Below are 22,903 nucleotides of genomic sequence, written 5' to 3'. Positions count from 1 at the left end.
TAAGAGCTTTCGGCAAATCTTTGTATTATCTGCTGCACAGTTGTGGTTGAGTCTAGCTACTATCATTAGGGAAGGACATGTTCTACCATTACATAGTTAATTCCTGTTGTGTTTTGTGAATATCCAGAATTAATACTTAACAGAAAGAGCTAAAAATTACGATAATCAATCATAACTGTTTTAGTACTTGTTGGCCATCCTGAAAACACAAATGGATGATACCATTTATTTGGACTACAAGCCCAGCCCTAATTACTTTTATTATGATTTGTGTATTGCACTACATGCAGTAAAATAACTCCTTCAAGGCAGGAAAGGACAATAAGGTAGGAGGAACTTGGTTTAAAAGGGTAGGGGGAAAGCAGAACAAAACAGAGAGATGGGAAGGAACACAATAATATCAGTGGGCACAGAGGCTTTCGATCCTGCAGGCCTATTTAGCTTGGTTTAAGTGTAGGGCTTCGATCTATATACCAGGACTATCACCGAAGAAGGTAATGCACAAGGCAGGTCTGGTGTGTGTTGGTAGGGGGGACATGCCGGAGTTCTGTAGGGATATTTGAGTAAATGTAATGCATTCATTAAGCAAAGTAAATTTTGAATGGTTATGTATAATATGACCTACTTAATTCCACATATGTCAGGAAGAAGTGTTTCTTTTCACAACATAATTGCTTGATGCACAGAGTGCTTGTTTGTGCAGCCACGTGTATGAAAAACATGCAGACTTATACAAATTATAGTTTCATATTTTACGAAGAGAAAATAGATGTTATAATTTATATAGATAACGTTAATTATCAGTAAGAATTCCGCAACACCCATTTACTTTCTACATATGCCTTTGAAATGGTTGATTTAGTTGAAACCTAGCTAAACCAGAGATATGTTTACACAAGGCCCAACTATCAAGACAAAGAGTGCAGAAGTCTGTAAAGCAGACCTCCCCATTAATCATCAGTGACTAACACATTAACAGAGATGAAGAGGCATAGATGGGTACACTAAAAAAGACCTTGTTTTAACATATTAAGAAAAACACTGCTATAACTTGGATAATGGACGTAGCTCAAATCAGTGGAACTACATATTATCAGATGTAATCACAGGTAATCAGGGTCAGAGTTCAAAATGAAAGGCCAAATGGTAAGTGCCACTCATAAGAACGGAGGTACACACACAACGCTGAACCTTGATCTAGAAGGGCATTAAAGGAATTAGCCATTATGTATCTGCTCCATGAAAAGCACCCTATTAAATGAAGCTTTTGATTCAAGAGTATTTTCTTATTTAGTATAATACATCCACAATAAGTAGCTTTTTATACAAAAGATAATACAGAAATGTATGCAATCATTCCACACTCTAACTGCACCATACCTCAAATTAATGCTATTATCTTCCATATTTTTTGCCTGTACATTTTCTTTTCTTTCATTATCAAATAGCAAGTTATAATAATCTCTAAAGTGATTCATGTCAGATATTGACATGATCTGATTACAATAAAGTATTAGCTGCTTTCTTGTCTCAGTTTCTCCAGTACTACAAAGTCAGAATTTTCTTAATGTCGTTGGTACGTTTTACCAAGCCTCAACCACTTCCATAGTAAGGAGTTGATTACATTTTAGACATTAGTAGATTCTTATAATTTATACATTTGGGAAGGCATTCACGTAATGCAGTAGACCATCTAATAAGGGATAGTAAGCAAGATATTCATGGGTGTGACACTTTGTAGCCAAATCCACCGTTCATGAATTACCTATACAAAGATATTGTTTATATTTTGCTGAAGGTTCATTTCTGATCTATCATAAATTCTACCCGGTTGTATCTTCATCCAGTGATTATATGTGGATTGCAACTAGGCCAAAGGGATTTTTTTTTCGATGATATGAGATATAGGGTAGGTACACAGTCTTTGACATAGTCATCAAGGTATCTATAGTAGCCTGTAGAAGTAGGTCATACAGACCAACCCTCTGTTTAATAATGTTGTAGTATATGGTCATTTGTCTAAATTATCACATAAACATTGACCCCAACTTTTTCCCACTTATAACACAATTGGGGCAAATTTTGCTTATTAGATGTCAATTAGAGGTTTTAAAAAGTATAACCACAATGGTGATGAGAAAAGATCTTAAGTCTACCAATGTTTGCTTAAAACTGCATTCTGTATTTTCAAAGTGAGCTGACCACGCCATCTTGAAATCAATAATATAATTAATCCCAGATACTTATAAGTGGTCATGACATCTATATCAGAGCTGTTAATATGCAACAGATTCCTCTGTTTCCTTTTCTGATTATTAAAGACCATTATTTTAGTTTTTTTTAGCATTAATTACTAAGGACTGTTGTCCCACAAATTCTTGCAGGGCCGCTAACTGGTTCTGTAGACCGTTTGGGGTAAAATCAAAGATCAACACATCATTGGTATAAGCTTACCATTGAAGGCTAATATTTCCCACTCTTGGTAGACAGGTCACAGTCTGTTTAAGGACTTTCCTTAGCCTATTCTACCACTTTTGGGGAACTTACAAGTAAAAGTAATAGCTTTAAACAAATTGTGCAAAATAGGTCCCGAGTTCAGAGATGTAGGGCCTGATTTACAAAAATGTTTTAACATGGGACAGTCCCATTGAAAACATTTTTGTAAATCAGGCCTTTAGTCTTTAAGAGTGTAGCATAAACCATCAGGACCTGGAGCTACAGAATTAGGTAAATATTTGATCAGATTTAAGATAGTATTTATATCATTTTATTATTCCCAATATATAAGAGACCGAGAATGCTTACAGCCTCCAGTATTGGGCCTAATCCCCATTGTTGGAGATATCGTTTCCTTTCAGGTAGCCATTGAGACCCCTATCCTGAATTTATCAGCCTGAGTCTTACCCAGTGGTCGAAGTGTACAAAAAGAAGTAGTGGAACTATGATCCCTGCTGGCCTGCCCCTGCTCCCCACAAACCCTGTTGCAACAACCCCTACCACACACACAATACACCCCCCCAAACACTTGCACCTGCTGTTTTTGGGAATGTTCAGTGCAGTGCACTGAAAGTGAAGGTTTCAACTTCTTTCTACACTTTTATTTTAAAACAAAACCATTCCAGAACGGTTTCTTTTTAAAATAAAAGTATAGGAGCTGTACAAGGTAAGTTAAAAAAGTAGAGGAACACCGCTCCCGACCGCTCCCGCTCACTTCGACCACTGATCTTACCATGAACTTTGTTCCAGAGTCTGGAGTTCTTACTTTTGGAAATTCGAGCAATCCCCTGCCACATTTTCAGATTGTTTTGCCATTGCCATTTGTGGATTTGTGGATTTTAAGCCATCCATAATAATCTTTTTTTCTTGTGTTTGTAAGCATTCAACTGATCATCAGGAGGCAGTCCATTGTTTATTATAAAGCATAGTGTTCAGCATATATTTCAGTTAATTTCAATACTCCAACTAAACATGAAAGGTACAGCCATTGGTAATGAAGTGTATTTAAAATAACACAATATTGAACTACAAAATCAGCTCTAACATTTGATCCCTTCACTTTATTCAAAATCAAAGCTAGATTTAAATTTAGCAGAGCTGCCCTTATCACATACATGTAAAAAAGGATACATTCATATCTATGAATTATTAATACATGGATTCATTTGAATACATCTGCTATGCTTACAACTACAGAAACTTGAGGATGTTTGAATTTAGCATTTCAATGTGATCCCAAATACTTAGACCTCACGGATGGCGTGGGTCATAGAAGAAATTATAAGGGAAAGACATATTTCAGTCCACATTTGATCCTAATTCCAGAAAGGAGGGCTAACTCATAATTAGAAATGTGCCCTTATGACATGGTAAAATAAACTGGGCCAATCAAAAAAGGGGGAGGATTCTGGTGGCTGTGAGTAATTGATGGAAACCTGTCACAGGCTACATCCAGTCTGATACTGCTATCCTAAATGATATTGCATGGGTGGAGTTTGTTAGGCATTTAAAGTTAAACATGTAGGAAGTTGGAAACATTTATTTGGTGAAAGCAGCAGAGCAAGAGTCTGTCCGACAGGGGAAGAGCTGACTGTGGTTTCTCCTGGATGTAGCGGATGGAAATCCTTTTTGAAAAGGCCTTCTCTAGAGGTACCTGAATGCAGGAGCATTTCCCAAGACAGAACCAGATTGCCTGATGGGGATTAAGGAGCAGGGGGACAGATGGAAATAATTGCCTGAAGCTAGCGATCGCCCTATCTGTCCTGAGCCTTTAAAAGACAAGCCAAAAGTGAGTACATTAGCCGTATTGCATATAGATATATGTCCCAATAATTAATTAAATGCCAGATAGCGAATTTAATTCTTTTGTGAGAACCTTGTTTATAAGCTATGTCACTAAATGTGGACATAGATTTAAAGTATAATACCTAGAATCGCTTTTTGCATGGGGAATGTTAGTCGCTGAAATTAACCAATGATTAATTAATTCCTTGATTTGTCACAGGAGCAAATGTAATAGAGGTTTGTGAGTATGGTGTACAATATGACTCATAGACTTCTTGACCTATGAAAAACAGGGTTTGCATAAAGGAAACATCCTAGATAGAGTTTTCTAGCCCCCAAAATGTGCAATGGGATATACATTGCACAGAAAAGGAAGGATTCTGCTTCATGTGGACTCCTAATGTCAAGTAAAGGTTAGCTCATTATATAGAATTCTACTTTAAATGCATACTCCATGCACAAATAGGCTCAATCTACTGAGCTGCTAGTGTTTGCTTAAATATAATGTCTTCTGAAGCATTTTTCAGTGCTTCAGGCAACAATATATTTAAACAAACAGCACTATCCAGGTACGCAGGTCCCTGCGCCCTGCTAAACACAGCAAACAGAGTCCGCCTAAAGGAGCCTTTGCCAAGGTGACATGGAGAAATGGCTAGCGCCAGAAATGCTCTGCCCAAACATGGGTACCACAATTGTGGCTGTGTCCTAGTATTACACAGTCTTTTGGCACCCTCTAATGACAGTTTGATGCTGCTAGACAGTATGTTGACGAATTTCACAACAAATCTATGCCCACACTGACTTTTGACATGTAATCACTCTTCAGTAAAAGGCACTAGGTTCCAAATTGGAAAAAAAACTGAACATTTCTCACAGTTCCATTATTCTTTGTAAAGGAGGCATAAGGAACCCTTTAAGGCCTTGTCACAATGATTCAGTTATTTGCACTACTATTTGCATTTATGAATCTAGCCTATTTTATTGGTGTGCCATTTTCGCAAATGCCACCATCCTTTCTTGAATCATCTCTTTACTATGTATGTCAACAATAATCTGCAGGTGTAGCACTAGTGTGCAATAGTTCAGGTGACATTTGGAGAGCCAGACTACAAACAGACTACAAACTGCGCAACAATAAACACAGAACATGTTTTGAAAATCTAAAGGCATGTCTACCATAATACAAGCATACCTGAAAGTCCACGTCTTTGCTGTTGAGTGCTATGTTGATGGTGAACGTGGAGGAATCGTGATGAGGTCTTAAGGAGCGCTGACGGTCAGGGCTGTATTTTACAACAAAATTCAACAAGGCGAAACCCTACAAAAGAAACCAAAGAATGAAATGCAGGTTTCAACTAAATGCTCTTTCACCCCTCACAATCCCTCCAAAATGTGTCCAACTTACTTTTGTGTAGTAGCCAGCAAACACTTTCAGCGTCACAGGTGCAATGAATTCTCGAATAAAATGGAGCCACTCATTCTCCAGTCCAATTTGCCGCATGTGAATGTCATCGGTGGGCACATTTTCATAGCCTCCAGAAATCCTGCTGTCCTAATTGATAGAAAAAAAATTGGAAAGCTTCAGAACCTCCCCAACACACTTAAACCTCCAGCAAGAACTGATTAATCTCCACTGTCACTCAATGGCCCATGTGAAGAAGTCACGTGGGCCATGGGTGCTCCTCTGAGTTCTGAGCAGTGAACTAAGCAAGTGAATCTCATTTACTACTAACTTATTCAGTATGTAATGCACAATTGTATGGTCTATTTATGCAGTTTTGTGGAAACAGTGAGGATCTTTTATTCTATTTTACGGCTCGCAGAACTATTTATTTTGGAAGGCATGGGTATCTCTCCAAATAACAGTGAACTATAATGAATTTGACAGATTGCATACCAAAATGAAACTCGTGGTCACAGAGCTTCATAATACGAGTATAGTACTTAAATCTGTGACTCTTAATGCAATGTGAAATCTCAGTCTTTTACATTGTTGTTTCCTATATGTGTGGGCGGGAGGCGTATTCTCAGTAATAGAAAGCTTTCAATGGAATTTTGGCTTACGAACATTATAGTTATTTCCTGCAATACAAAAAAAGACTTTAAGGTTGATTTTCGGGACCATCATAATGTGGTCAATTCAGAAAGGGAAAGCTTGCTTCTAAAAGCAACTACACTCATGCTAGACGGTTAATGTACACATAAATAAAATGCACCCCTTTCAGAAACGGACCCGACAAAGCAAATCACTCCAGGTTCCCTGGATCTTTTGCAATTTCATCTCTATGTCAACCCATAGAACACATCCATGGCCCTCATTACAACCTTGGCGGAGGACCATAGTGCTATTAGCACCATGGTCCATGCCGCTAAGGTTACGATTCCGCCATGGTGGATGGCGGAATTACCGCCCCTTCCAAGGTGAGTGGGCGGTAATTCCCCATTCACCATTTGCCCTTCCCCATTCCCATTTTTGCCCCCATAGGGCATAATGGGAATGGGGAAGGCGCTAATTACGGCACCGTAAATTACGGTGCCGTAATTAGCTCCAAAGTCCCTTTGTGGGTTGGATTTTTAACGCCTGCTAAAAGCAGGCGTTAAACACCAACCCGCAAAGGGACACTTGTAATCAGGCGTTAAGGGTTAACGGCGCCGACTGTGCCGTTAAACCCTTAACGCCTGAGTTGTAATGAGGGCCCATGTATTGAAAGCTGAGTATGAATGTGGTGCATTTCACTCTTGTGTGAATTGCACACCCAATAGCTGATCCGCAAACAGTCATGTATTTCGCATAAATTAGTAGGCTTATCATAACATAGGCCAACCACTGGTTGGTATTCCATCCGCAAAGCAGATTCATAAACGCATAATATGTAACTAACTTAAAAAAAACATTTAAGTTACACCCAATTTGCAGGAGTGGCCCCAACTTTTTTGGTGTGGCATGGTTTTAGGTTATCTCGCAGTAAACCTAGTCAATATATTTTAAAAAAAAAACTTTTCCTTCACACTCAAGACTATCTACACCACATATATCTTTGTGCTTCATACATCCCACTCTTTGATTTATAGGCCCATTCACATTCAAACAACATGCTAGTCTTACAAATAGAACACATGGGATCCAGATTACAGAAGTTGTACACCGTGCTAAACACAAAATACTGCATTTCAGGAGGTATTGCCAGTATATTTGACCTGAAGCAATGCTCAATGTGCACATATGGGAACAAGAACAGGTGAGATGCACATGCTAAGCAGCTCTGACTCCATTATGCTAAAAACCTATTGAGGTTGCTGGAAGCCTTTGGACCTGTACTTCTGTAGACATCAAGAGTAAAGCAAACGTGACAAGTGTTGTCACTGGCCTACATTCAATGTCTAGCTAGGTAATAACACCTATCATGTTTGCTTTATCTTTGATGCACCGTTACTGTGCATAACGGGTAAAGCAAACTTGATTGGGTGACACAAATGTAGGTCAGTCTAGACACATAATAACACCTACCATGCATAAACTTCATTTAGAATAGAGGTTTGCAGTTCACGGTGAGTAAATCCTAGTGATAAACATTTAGAATGGCAGTATGCTATTAAAGGGGAGTAAAACCACAATGGTAGACTTTTAGAATGACCAAGGCAATTCAGGGTAAGCAGACCCTTTTGGTAGTACACTGTTACTTATTCAGTTTCTAGAAACATATAGCTACACCAACCTTACATTTTAGAATGAAATTAACCAATGCACCACCACGGAGGAAACAGAAGGCTTTCAAAGCCCCATTGGAGCACAGGGCGGGTGACTCCAGCCTCAACACGGCCACTGAGGAAATAAGTTAAAAGGCTAGCTTTAAACACTGGTGCTGCACTCACACCGCCACGGAGGAAACATAAACAGAGTTCTCTGAGCCCTAGAACAGTGTGTACACACCACCACATTTTACCCTGCACCTTCTAGCAGGGAGTCTATGGGCCCATAAACCCAAACTAACAGTTAGGGTTTCACTCAGTATTTTCACCGCCACAGAGGAAATATGGGCTTCTAAGCCCAAGCATGAATGAAAGGGCTCCCAAAGCCCAATATGAAAGCACGGGCTCCCAAAGCCCTAAGGGAGGAATTTGCATGTGCGCACCATCATGAAGGAAATCACTCTTTTAATAGCCCATCTGTATACCATGGCTTCCCAAGCTCGACTAGGACACAAGGCTGCCAAAGCCACCCATATGCCCTGTGAAAGCCACCCGCGTCAGAGCAGGGGTTTGTGGTCATGTGTGCAGAAGGACAGGGATGGCACCAGATGAAGGTACTGTAATTTACCTACTTTGTTTTGGGACTGACCAATGAGGACTGTGGGTTAGTTAATAAGGGCAGACTGCATTGGCCAAGGTTATTTAAAGTGTTGCAATGGAAAAGTACATGTGGAAAGTAATGGGGAATGTCATAAGATTGATGTCCAGGGTGAAGTAATGAATAACCTTCTCAAGGTTAACATGCATAGGGGTTTGTGCAAGGGGTATCTCCTACCTATAATAATGCATCATCAAACATGGAATGAGTAAACAGATGGGGGCAGGTTGTGTTGAAAGAATTTGGTATGTCTAAAGATTGTGCTTTCTTTTATATAAAAGCTCATATGGGCATCAAAACTCTCCCCCAGTGTACCGTGCCTTATTAAGAGCAAGGAACTCAGCATTGTGGCCCATCTCCTGAACTAACACCAGTTTTATTTGCAGGTTGCTCAGCGCCCCACCAGAACATCTGGTCTGGGATGGTGGAATGGTGTCAGTAGGTCTGTGCCTGGTCTGGAGCAAGTGGTCACCCAGACCACGGAAAATAAATCAGGGGTTTCAGGAGTGACACAGGACTTTTGGTAAGTATTACCCAAAGCCACACAGTACCTCAGCAGTGAAGAAGAGCTTGAAGATGGACGCCTTCACGATGCAGCAGCACAGGACACAGTATCTGGATTCTTGGTTGTGGTGATGAAAGAACAGACACTGGATGGGTACTTGTAGCAGCAGTCAACAGAAAAGGCTCCTTACAAAGGGTTATTCAGGGCTTCTTGTGGCTCTTTGATTTTGGCACCCTTTTCTAGGTACAAGTTGAAGGATGGCTGTTGCCGATCAGATTCACCTCGCTATCTCGGTCCAGCACTCTGGCGAGGGGGCTTTAAAGAGTGGAATCGTGTCTCTGGAGGAGCAGCAGGAGTTCACCAAACTTTCAGCAGGATCTGTTCTTGGGAAGACATTGCCCAGCGCTATGGCTTGAGGTCCCAGGGCATTGGCGGTTTGCAACCCAGAAAGGTCACAGCTCATCACCGGATAGCTCAAAATGCAGGTCTTATTAAGAATGATTGGTCCCACCAGTCTATGGGTCAGAGTCATCGTTGTCAGGGCTCCTCTGTCGCATCAAATAAGGGGTCAGCACAGGCAGCGGTTACACAGCAGGCATCTCTAGTCGCTGGAAGTAGCTACAGCAGTCTTCTCCTTTCAGATCCAGGCCAGCTATACAGGAAACCACACACATCCTCTGCAAACTCTCCCTGCAGTTTACGGAAAGGGGCAAGTGGCTGTTCAATCAGAACAGCCAACCCCCAGTGGTGACTGGGTTCTCACAAGAACACCAGAAGACAAAGGTGAGCAGAGTTTAAGACTCCTCCCTCACTTAACAGAAACTCTCGAGCCTTGCCGGACTACACAAAGGGTTGCCCACAAAGATAAAAGTACAACTAGGACCTTCCTCACCCAGGACAGCAGAAGCAGGACCAAGAAAGGACAGGCACACTAAAACTGGTGAAAAAGAAAGAAGCCTGCATTCTAGCAGAATGGTGACCTTTCTGTGCATTACTGCAGCTGTAATGACATTTGTTAAGTTTTACTTTACATCAAGGGTAAAGCAAACATAATGAGTTTTATTACATAGCTAGACTGGCTTAAATTACTATTCTTAGTGTGTCATGGCATCTTTGTACTTTTGCATCAAAGGTAAAAGCAAACATAAGTGTGGTTATTTGGTACACTGGACTATCTTGGTATGGCCAGTCTGGAGATCGTTTGTAGTAATACTGGCATCTATTGGTGCAGAGCCCATGGGCATATATAGGTACAACCAGCATGAACATGTTTTATATACTGGCATATGTTGTGGAAAATAATGTAAATGTGTTGGAAAATGGTTCTGTGCAATGTTGGTAACTTGCATCTATTGGATCTGTTCATGTGCTGTAATACCAAATTAATTGCAAACTGTGTGGATTTTTCCCATATTTGCACATATAGTGCTATAAAATGCTTAATTTTAACCATTGTTTGAAACATTTTCTCAGGGGGAGACCCTACCGAACCCTACTATTTTGGCTTGGTCCCCCTCGCTGTTCTCATGCCACCTGATGTTCATCTCCTACCACCACTTTATGCTTACCTCCTGACATCATCTACTGTTCTCCCTTCACCTTCTTATGCTTACCCCCTGCCAACTGATGTTCACCTCCTTCCATCGGATGTTTACCTCCAGCCAACCAATTTATTTGTTTTTGTTTTTCTGATCCCACCACCTCCTGTTCCCCTATCACTTTGTGCTTGTCTCCTGCCACGTTAAGATCACCCGATGTTCACCTCCTCGCATCTGTTGTTTACCTCCTGCCAACTCATTATGTTTTCCTGATCCCACCACCTCCTGTTCTCTTTGTGCTCGCCTCCTGACACATTAAGATCATCTTTTGCCACCTGATGTACACCTCCTCCCATCTGATGTTTACCTCCAGCTACCTCTTTTTTCTCCCCTCTCCCTTGCTTCTAACCTTCTCCATAGCTTCCTCTTTCCCTGCAACCTCATTCTGCCAACTCTCTGCTAAATTGCCAACTCGCTCCACACTCACTTGTCACTTCCTCTAAACACCTATGACTGCCTTTCTCCTCGCAAGTTTTTAAATCCCACTACTTATTCCCCCGCGGTTGGCCGTCATTTGAGCATTTCCAATTTTCTTTTTTTAAATTGCTATTTGGTTATTGACTTTAAGCGTGCCATCTGCAAACTAGGAGTCGGATAATGCATGTTCTTGTCAATATGCACCAGTATTCAAATCTAGAAGTGGAGCGGAATGCACTTCCTTCTGCGTGATGAGTCTTCATGGAGCATAAATTAAAGGAATAATATGATCATAAACTTTGTCTTCCTTCTCCTTTGGAATTTCTTTTGCAGGGCATTTGTTTGCTACGTTAGGGAAGCTATGACCATTCCAAGAAAGATATCTAGCTCCTAAAGAGTCAGTAGCATTGTGTTGATACATGTGGCAGTCCCATGCCCACTTGCAGGGGTTAAGTGCTGGATTTCAGTGTCCCCACCCATAACTACCCTGGGCCCCACTGTCCTGCTCTCGTGCCTGGTCTCAGGCGCTTATACTGATAACCACCATATCACACCACTACAACTACTCTCTACTATACACCATCACTCAACCAGAACACAGCTATGCCCCTGTTAATTCGGCCTAGCTGTTCACATACGAACACGACTCCATGATCACCTCATCACCCTAATAAAACGCAGCTAGCTGAGCACATCCCTCAGGCCTAACGCAGCCAGAACCCAGTCTAGGTGTCCACTAACCAGACTGAACACAGCCAACTGATTTCCTCAGCACCACACCTATCGCTAGGAAGCAGCTATCATCCAACAACTACACCAGCTGCACACATACCCGGTGAACCCACGCACCTTACAAAACACTCTCTTTACTGACTTGAACTAGGGTTCCCAAGGGCGTTCAAACTACCAGCGCTTTGAGGTCATACCAATGATACATAAGGCGCTATACAAATGCCAAGTAACGTAACATAACATAAGATAACATAACATAACTAGTTCAGGAAATCACCTGGCCCCCTTGAACACCCTACAGAGCCATCTTAACATTAATTTGGTGCTTTTCAGAGAAAGGTTTATTTTTCTGAATTGCCCAATACACACACACACACACACACAGTAGGCTGATATCCAAAGGAAAATAAAAGTGCAAATTATGGAAATTTCCAGGAAAATGCAACAAAATGATTACACATTTCTATAGTGTTTTATGCTAGATTCCTCTCACCTCTAAGCTCTGTAATAACAGTTGTTATTTCTCAAATTGTTGAGATTCACTTCAGCAACCCTTGGAAGATGAATGGCAGCGTCAACTCTGTTGGGTCTCAACCCTGGGTCCTGCAGATTTCTGCAGTAAGCCATTAAGACGATGACGTATGTTTCCAGCGCCTTCATTAATTGGCCCAAATAGTGCCTTAGCATAATTTACAAAGGTTCACAGAAATGTAAGTGACTTGCACTTCTCTTTTGTTCTGTGAATCAGGTACATTTTACTAATGTGTAAACGAAACATCTAAGTGCAGCTGGTCCTACAAGGCAAGACTGGTCCTCATCAAGATCAGCAATAGCAATGGGCTCTAAATTGCAAATAATTATTGCCAGGGGAGCGAGGGGGAGGAGGAAATGGCAATTTTAGGAAACAATTATCCATGCACTGCCCTGAACTGTATTACTTTACAGGATATAAACATTCATGTATTTATTTATTTTATTTATTGGATATTTGTAAGCCGCCTATACAAGAAATGGGTATTATGTGATCTTACCGAAAACAATCACAGTGTGGTAAATTTCATCGCGGACAAAACACTGAAAACACCCATTTGTTTAAAAAAAAAATGATTTGGGGTAGCCCCCCTCCCAGGCTTCCATTCTTTTATCCTTATAACTCCACCTCAACCCCATCCCAATCCATTTTAACCTCCTGACCCCACTACCCTTTATTTGTTTAAATAATGTTTGGGGTGTTATGGTCCACTCTGAAATGTACCACTCTGTAATGTTTTAGATATTTTGACTGGCTACCCAACAAATCATGTTTCAAGGTGCGACAAGACAAAACAAGGTGGGGGGGACAAGAGAGAAGATAACAATAACGGTCCTACTAAGCCTTGTGACATTCGGATTGTGCAGTGCAGTAACAAGAAGTGCGAGGGGGGAGTAAGAAGTGCTAGGGTGGGAAGGGAAGTGCAGGGTAAAGAGAAGAGAGTGCAAGTGAAAGGGTGGGTGCAGGAAGGGGGCACAGGGGCTGAGCGAGTGCTAAGGTGAGGCCAGGAGAGCAAGTGCTGGGGATTGCATGGGGTGCAGGGGGTGAAGGTCCACATGCTAAGTGAGAGGAGGGGGAGGACTGGGCGGGGGGCATGCTGCCCTTTAGAGATCAGAGGGAACCAGGCAGCCAGTAACTACAACAAACGGGGGTGTTAGCAGAGGAGAGGGAGAAGGAAGGAAGAAGAGGAGAAAAGGGGGGGTCTTGAGGAGATCCGGTTTAAGTCTGAGAGGTGCAGGGAGACCATTCCAGAGGGAGGCTACTGCTGAGAAGAGATCTACCCCCCACTGTCTGCTGAGATGACGCGTCTGATTTGTAGGGAGTTGGAGCTAGAACACAGAAGGGCTCTAGCAGGGAGATATTTAAGGAGAGAGAGTTGGATATAGTGGGGACCACTGGCGGAATAGGGCTGGTGACGCTGTTCTGCTGTCCTATTACAGACTATTGCTGCCGTGAATCACCTTTTGAGCCTTCTGAACTGCTTTTGAATTGCTCTTGTGACTTTTGTAGTATTGGAGCAGATCGGCTCCTTTAACACTGAAGCTGCACACCGTGAACAGCTGACGGGCGTCAGCTCGCTACGTCACCGATGCGCCCTCTGAAAAAGGGTGCAACGGTGCCCTTGCGGCATAAAGCCCTGACGGAAAAGGGCTGGAGATGTTGTTCTGCTGCTCGCCGTGGTCGGCGGCCGGAGAGGGAGCCCCTGTCCGCACCCCCACCTTGGTGGTTGCAGCCTCTGATAGCGGAGTGCCGACATGGAAGATAGCAGAAGCCTCCGAAGCAGATGCAAACGAAGAACTGACTGAGAGGCGTCCGTGAGCAATGCTAAAATTACATTGCCCACGACCGGTCTCACGGGAAAGACAGAACGTGGGAAGAAGGAAGGTAAGAGCGGCCTCGCATGCAGCCATGGGAGGCTGAAATAATGGAGGACGGGCTGGATGCTTCCAACAAGGGAAACAATGATGTGATAACCTCACAAGCCGCCCCACCTTTTCTCTCAAACGGCTTTAAGGAGTTGGCCCCCCAGATGATAGGGGTGCCGACAGACTTGCTACAAAATAAGTGACTGCTGCCCGAAAATATCTCTTCCCACCCTTAAATCCCAATAAAGAGGCTGAAATTCATGAAACTCATGACATACAGAGGGTTGGGGGGAGGGAGACATGCTCTTCACAGCTCAGCCAGCTACACCCACTGTCGTGTCTGAGCTGGGAGTGATGGTTGATGACATAAGGAGGGAAGACAGCACAACAAATGTTCGAATACGGAATGGTTTACTGGAGCAGAACAAGAAACCTAATCTGGAAATAAACATCGAAGTTCACAAGATCACAGGCAGGGAAGATCTGATAACCCCCTGGCCCCCGAAAGAATTACTACTCATGTGGACTGGAAGAGTGGTAAAATAGATGATGGGAGTGGGAAAGAGGGCACTCCAGTAGCACAACAACCTACAGAAGCTAAAGGCCCCCAAGGAACAGGGGTGCTAGACCCAAAAGCTATGAAATCACACATAGAGGGGAAATGCCAAAACTCTCTAGGAAAATCCAAAAGAGTAGGTGTTCCAAAGTGGTGCCCTGACCAACCCAACAGAAGGAGAAAGGGTTAGGGGAACCTTTGTTCATGAGTACCAAAACTAAGAAGAAATACGACTATGCAGGGAGGGAGCCTTCTTTAAGTTGGTTACAACACAGAAGAAAAAGCATAAAGAAATGTTATGCCCATAACTGCCCACACTCAAAGCTGATGAAAACGACTCCTCATTTACTAACTGTACAGCAACAATCAGTGCTAACTACTAAGCTAAAAACTTCTTCACAAGAAAACCAACGGGTGACAGATCGGTTGCGGAAGAACTGACAGATGGAGAACTATTGGCAGGTTCCGAATCCTACCACACAACAACGGGTGAATCTCAAGTGGAGATAACACAAGGCCCTCTGGTAGGTAGTCTCCCAAAACAACTCGAGGAACAACATATATCAACTACCAAAGTGCAAGAAGATACACTACAAAAACTCAGTCAATTGACAATGGATCTACTGAAGACAAACAAAGCCGAAATAGGCGCAAAGTTAACAAAAGAGTACAGGGCTAATGAAGTGGCTTTTGAAGAACTTAAACTAGATTCAGTGCAGTTAGCTCTGGAAAAAAGCAGAAAAACTACCCAATTGTCTGGAATAACACCATCAAAGGAAGGTTCTCAACAGAGTGCCTCCTTGGAGTCGGGCACCGAAAAAGTGGCAACTAACCCTCCAACACGGGCTGATCTTAGACATGGCCCATCCAAGGAGACGACTAAGTGAAATATCAGCTCCTGTCCCTCGCTCGAGACACACCATCAAAAAAAGTGGACCTGTTGTCCATTATGTCCACCGTCACAATCGCGCTAGCGCTGTTCTGTAAACTGTATGAGACAATGCACGAAGCACTAAAGGACAATACTTCAATAATGTCAACCATGCATACCAAACTAACTTACATAGAGAGCCACATTGAAGCCAACAAGCAGGAGAACAATGGTCCAGGAAACAAACACAATCATCAATTTCAACACAAACACTTTCTCAAGACTTCTTGAAATATAATTAAAAATCAGCTAATTCAGTGAACACGCAAACAGACCTTATGACTCACACCAAAACCAATGAGGGCCCTGAAGACACGAAAGAAATGCAACATCTAGAATTGCAGCCTAGAGAGCAGGCAAAGCAAGAAAAAAGAAACAAAAGGCCAATGAAGCCTTTGCAGAAGACTTAGGGACACTGATAACAATAGAAACATCACCCCAGCAACAATTGCCTGGAAAGTCAGGTCATACCACAAAGGAAGGAACAATGGCATCATATGGGATATTTGGACAAAACAAGCAAACCATACAGTAGGAAGTGATGATATTTTCCTGAGATAAACCAACTTCTAAAACAAGAAAGCCTAAGTGTATGACCCAGGAAACAAAAAACCCATGGGTGGAACTCCGAAACGAAGTAAATTTAAAAGCCCAGAAGGGAAATACAAGGCAAAAAGGATGCCTAACCCTAACGCCGATGACACCAAACACTCACATAAATGGTGGGGAAGATAACAAACAAATGTTAGATCTAATGGAACTAAGTGTCTACTCGATTGAGGAGTCAGAATCGGAGCTAATTCCTGTTCAAGCCGTTAAAAGGAAAATAGTTTCAATACAGGATGATCTAAAGATATTGGAACTAAAAAAGAAGAAATGGATGAGGGAAGCAAGAGGAACTAGGCCACTAAAAAAGGATTGAGCGTCACCCTGGTAACCTTCCGGTAACCAGAAAGAAAGAAAGGGTGCATGGAAGGACTCCTGAAGAAAAAGGGAATAACAATGTTAAAAGCCAAAGTCTAAAAACCAGAAGAGGGCCCGAGAGATCCCAAAGTCACATCAGGAGCTACAAGAGAAGGGGCGAATTAGCCGGGAGCCCCTCTCAAGGAACTAAAAGGGAGAGACAAAGCGATGAGATAAACCTCAAAAGAGCACACATCAAAGAGAGGGCACCAACACAATTTTGTAACGGGAGAAAGAACGGGGTGCACAACTCTATATATCAACATAGTGTTTTCAGACTAGAAGCTCTTTCAGAAAGGAAAAAAAATGAAATTCTGAACCCAAGGAAGGTGCTACAACTATGTGAACAGATTAGAAACCTGAAAAACGTATCCTCAATGGACATCAGGGTTGTTGAACCAAAGGTTGAGGACCATAAAGAATGGACCTATTTTCACATCGAAGCATCTAACATAAGAAGCTGCTTCAGAGACTCCACAGGAGGCTTTAAAAGGCTGAGCTATGTACTTGAGGAGCTCTCAGAACCTAAGAGCTACTCGGCAATAAAGCAAAGTAGGGGAGAAGGACACAAGCCTAGTCTAGATCAACAGGAAAGTTCTAAAAAAAACAAAAGTGAATGACACAGACTATACAACCCAGACGTGGACTTCAGGATTAAACAGGAGGGTGCCATTGAAGACTCATGAACTTGGTCTCCGATATGAAAGGAGCAGATCACCGAACATTTGCGGAAGTAACGAACAAGAGAACAGTAGAGTGAGACTTCTATGGGGCCCGGTACTGGGGAGATATCACAAAAACGATCATGTGGCAAACAAGAAACACAAGTCTCCAAGAAATCAGCAAAACTTGTGCGGGAAAGGAAAACAACAACAAATTCGTCCAAAACAAAACATCTGGACTTCAAGAGTACACAAAAATTATACATTTTTTTAGCCACCAACCTCGAGCGGAAAGAAACTCGGGGGGTCCGATTTATGGAAAGTCGGAAGCCAGGAAGAATCTGGGAAAAAACTGCTGTGCTCATGGAACACGCGCAGCTTCGGACATTTGACAATAGCCTCAGATGTCAACTTGGGCGATTTTGATATTGTGTGTCTCCAGGAGATCTGGTTGACCACGAAACCCTGCTTAGATGGATTTGACCTGATACTATCCCCAGCACTAAAGGGGCTTTTGGGGTGACTGATTTCAGGGCTCCTGACTGCAATTAGAGCAGGAAGTGGATTAACATTGGAACTCACCCTTAGAGCCACAGAATTGATACAAGCGGATCTGGTCTTGTGGAACAGACTAAAAGGGCACGAAAAACAGAACCCATCTGAAATGTTTCTAGTAATTAACACCTACTGGAATCCGGGTAGAACTAAAGATGAAAAATATCTACAGGCAATAGAGGACACACTTGAAGAAGGAAATACAACTTATAAAATCGACTATACAATAATCACGGGAGACTTAAACGTAGTATGCGTTAAGGAGGGCACGAACGAGGCGTACCAACGTAGAGGAATCCCCTCACATGAAAGGGGCAGGAAATGTAACTGTCTAATGGATGCCTATGACCTGCATAACCTCCACAAAATAAAAAACAAGCAATTACCACGGGTTCCAACGGAGGAAGGAATAGGAGGGGCTCTCACGTTGGACCATATGTGCGTATCAAAAAATCTGCTCGACTTAGTAGCTGACTTTGAAGTAGTCAGAGCATCAAATAGTGATCATAATCCACTTATCACCACTTGGAACTGCACTGGAGGGACCGGAGAAAGTATGTCAAGTAACTTGGAGCCCTGTAACGGGAACTCACGACTGAGGCTGAAAGAGAAACAATAGTCTCTCTGACAAATGAGTATCAGCAAGCCAAAGAAAGATGGGGAAAAAGTGGCAAGGAAGTCTTCAAAGACTATGCCTTTCTTAAAGTACATAATGTACCTCAAACTTTAGTCAAGGGGTCCAAAAAAACAAAGATTCATGCTTGTAACAAGCTAGTAGTTGAAAAAAGGTGGTTGCAAAAGGAGGGCTAAAAACACAAATAACCCGACCTTAATAATAAAAGCAATTAAGCTTGAGAAAGAATATAAAACATGGATATGGCAGGTGAGAGCCAACCTATACCAAGCCGAAGCTGAAGAAATGTTACGTACTCTGAGTAACAAAAACTCGAGGGCTTTCTGATCGAGCCAAAAAGCAAGGAATTAACAACACTCGATAATATTGTGCCGGAGAAAGACTGGAAGATTCACTTCAGGGATCTATATAAAGCATCCGAAAACAAAGACTGCAAGAGAAGGTCACAGCCCAAAGTGCGATGGAAGATCCCATGGGACAAGAAAACCATAGAAAAGAAGATAAAAAAGCTAAATAACTCACGTGCACCTGGACCATATGGGATAAGTAATTACCATCTAAACAACACCCAGAAGCCTGGGAAGTCCTGATAAGTGAGGTGTTCCAGAACTGCGTAGATTGCAGCGACGTTCCACTAACATGGAAAAAATCTAATGTTGTACCGATCTTCAAAAAAGGCAACAAGACTGACCCTAAGCAATATCGTCCAATAGCCCTCTTGGACATGATTGGCAAGATTTTTGGCTCTTTAGCACTGGAAGCTTTTCAAGAATGGACCATTGCCACAGAAAACTATGACCCACTACAGGGGGGCTTTGTTCGGGGACTAGGGACCTCAGTGAACATCTTTCTAATGAGGGTATTAAAGGCAAGGGCTTGGGAAGGAAACACGCTGATATGCTTAATTTTCGTGGACTTGGTGCAAGCTTTTGACAGGTTAAACAGGGATACCCTGTGGAAGAAACTGCAACAACGGAGTTGTCCAAGCTCAATCATTCAACCTATTCAGGCCCTATACTCACAGACATCTATGAAAGTCAGATTAAACAAAGCTGGTCTCTTGTCAGAAAGGATCAAAACAGCTCAAGGAGTCAAACAAGCATGTCCGCGGGCACAAGTTCTATATAATTCATACATTGCCGATTACAGCGAGTCGCAAGACTCAATACGATCTTTCTCCCCGTCATTGGGAAATATGAAAATCCTGAGAATCCTTTACGCAGACGATATCATATTGTTAGACCAAACGCCTGTCGGACTACAAAGACAGATGGATAATTTGAAGTTCTATCTGAGTGAGGACAATCTGGAACTCAACGAAACAAAAACAAAGGTAATGTCGTTCGGCAAAAAGGGGTCAGGAAAAAACTTTTCATGGAGGGCAAACGACTGGAGAATGTGGATAGCTTTAAATACTTGGGGATCATATTGAGCAACAGTCGTCCAGAAAACAGGAACACCTAAGAAACATTATGAACAGAAGGTTTGGTCGATTTTCACTCATGCCGACTCTGAAATTTTTCAGAGCAAAGTGATTCCAAGTATGTTTTATGGAGCGGGAGCTATGCTATCACTCCCTGACTCAATTTGGCCCAGGCTAGGGGGTCTTTTCTGGTGAGAAGTATTGGGTCTGCCACAGTCAACCTCAATGGTTTTGATTTGAAGAGAAATTAGCTTGTCATCCCTGAAAGCGATTGTCGAAAGAAATGTTTTAATGCTATATCGAAAGATAATACAACCTAACTCAAACAGAATGCTGGGGACAATCAACAGAGCTATGATCAGCTATGAAAGCCACACCCTAACGGAATGGAGACTAAAAAACAGGACTCTAGTGGAAAAAGTGGGTACCTCAGAAGAGGAAGTAATCTCTAATCCAGTCAAAGTAAATAAGAAAATACTACAAATGGACTGGATAGAGACTCTGGATGCAGCTGAGAAGAGCACCCTGACAAAGGACTTTCCACATAACCCAAAAGAATAAACGAGATTCTACCATATCTCATTAAACTCCGGAGTATAGAATTAAGAACAAGCTTCATGAGATTCAGATTGAATTTACTCGGTACAAATGAGATATTAACAATCAGGAAGCAGGCTAACTCAGATAACTGTTGCTTCTGCACTCAAGACTCCCATTTTGAAACAAGAAAGCACATTCTCCTATCATGTTCAGGTCTTGTGAAGGAAAGATCTAAATGGTTAGGCCACCTGTTTAGAGATGCACATGCTTATGACGAACAGGTATGGTGGGGCCGCCTGAAAAGCGGAGAAAAGACAAATTGGGTTATTGCAGTAGTAGGGTTTTTTAAAGCTATTGGCCTGGACGCGCAGAACAGTAACAAGGAACCTGATGAGAATTGAATCAGAGTATTTTTTTTCCAACGGATGAATTTGTGAATGAACTAGAATTTGGAACTGCAGTTTACTTGTTTTTGTAAAAATTCTTAAATGCGATTAAACCAAAATAAAAAAATTAAAGAAATAGCGGGGACCCCCAACCCAGAAATCCTTTTGGATGATGCAGAGGGTCTTGAACTTCATCCTAGGGGCAATCAAGAGCCAGTAGAAAGGATTTAGGGCTGGAGAGATGCAGTCCTTGGGCTTGAGGCCAAGGATAAGTCTCACAGTTCTATTCTGGATTAGTTGAAAGGAGTGAAGGGAGAATAAAGGAAGATTGAGGAAGAGGTTGTTGCAGTAGTCCTGCCTAGAGAGGACCAGAGCTCTGGAGACATTGGGCCTCATCACGAGTTGGGCAGTAACGCCGGCGGTATTACTGCCGGTGGTATTAGCCCTACCGCCAAACCCCCGGCGGTATTAACGCCGGATCACGGGTTTGGCGGTAATGGAATTCCCCATTCCCCACTGAGCCTATTCAGGAATGCCCCATTCCCCATTGGGCTCAATGGGGAATTTTCGCGCTCTTACCGTCGGTGGATTTCCCGCCGGCTGTAATAGCGCGAATTTTTGGTGGATTTCCCCCCAGCTCAGGGGGAGGCAATGTTGTCCTTGATAGTTCTGAAGGAGCAGGGGAGCACCTGTTTGAAGGAGACTTTCATAGAGAGGACTTGTCTAGAGATCTCATCCTTTGCTATGTGCGAGAAAGAGGAGAGTAGGAGGGAAGAGAAAAGGGGGGCCAAGGGAGGCCTGAGAGCTGGGGAGGGAGGCGGGAAGGGAGAATAGGAGAGTGAGGATAGGATGTCCTGAGTTTTGGTTAAGAAGTGGGAGGCCAGTGAAGTACTGAGGGACAGAGATGGCAGCGGAGAAGTGGAGACTGCAGTAGGATCGGTGAGTTCCTTGCAGATTTAAACATTTCGCCTGTGTTGTTAGTCACCCCACAGATGTGGGCTTGGATATGGGTTCTCTCCTAGCGGATGGAGAGTCTGTATTGCCTTTGGAGCAGGCGGCAGACCAGTCTGTCAGAGGATGTGCCTGATGCCCGCCACTTCCGATCACCAACTCTGCACTTGCGTTTCAGAGAGACTAGTTTAATGATGTACCACTTTTTACACAGTTCAAACCACAAAAAACAGGGGCAATCAATGGCATACTGTCAATGTAAAAAATCCTTAAAATACAAAAACACATCCTGTTCTGTTAAAGAACAAATGATACTGCAAGATAATGTGTCCGATAGTTAATTCCAGGGTGCACAGTTTCACGTCCACTAATGCCTGGAAAATAGTGCTGCAATAAACAATGATGATTTATGACAATCCGACACAACATTGTCACGAGGAAGAGGATGTAAACATGGGGATTTGAACCTGGTGGACGGGGATGCGGTTGATCCATGGCGACAAGCGCAAGCAAGATGACTTGCTGGAGTCAGTATGGTGTCTGTGCCAACCAGTTAACATATCGCAAACACTTACATGGTGTTTTCCACCAGACCACTGTCCAAAGTTTTCCATTTCGTCCACCAATTCATCGCAGGCTCTTTCGGAAAATATAGGAAACCAGAACACGTCGGGGCATGGCTGAAATAAAAAGATGTTTTTCATGATTGGCATCACATTGCAACCAAGGACAGGGAATAGCAACCTTGCATTGCTAGTTTTTCAAGCATATGATTTTAAAAAAAGCAACGGTTTATATGAACTTTACTCAGGAAGACACGTATATCAAGGGCGATTCATTGAGCATGTTTGCAACATAAACAAGCTATATTCGAACTAGTCTCTTTCAGCACTAATTACAATGATAAACGAGTTTTCCAGGAATGAAAACATGTGGGAACCACATGCCGAATAACCTTTGGTTGACTTGGGAATACAACGAACTTGCTATACAGTGTGCATAAGTTCAGCCCCCTTGTTAAATT

The 22,903-nt window shown here is 42.5% G+C and overlaps 1 protein-coding gene across 2 annotated transcripts in view; it reads right to left on the bottom strand.

Moving 5' to 3' along the window:
• PLOD2 (procollagen-lysine,2-oxoglutarate 5-dioxygenase 2) overlaps positions 1–22,903 on the bottom strand; it is a 517,076-nt gene that overhangs the window by 2,271 nt on the left and 491,902 nt on the right. For both annotated transcript variants that reach the window (XM_069618251.1, XM_069618250.1), the window contains 3 exons: positions 22,455–22,559; positions 5,687–5,833; positions 5,474–5,599 (listed from right to left, as the gene is read on the bottom strand). In XM_069618251.1, coding sequence (XP_069474352.1) covers positions 5,474–5,599; positions 5,687–5,833; positions 22,455–22,559 — 378 coding nt within the window. The remainder of the gene's footprint in view (positions 1–5,473; positions 5,600–5,686; positions 5,834–22,454; positions 22,560–22,903) is intronic.

This window comes from Ambystoma mexicanum, chromosome 10 (genome assembly GCF_040938575.1).
Source record: "Ambystoma mexicanum isolate Mex_15411 chromosome 10, UKY_AmexF1_1, whole genome shotgun sequence".
NCBI lineage: Eukaryota > Metazoa > Chordata > Amphibia > Caudata > Ambystomatidae > Ambystoma > Ambystoma mexicanum.
The sequence above is the reverse complement of the archived record's forward strand: the minus strand, read 5'-3'. Positions and strand labels throughout refer to the sequence as shown.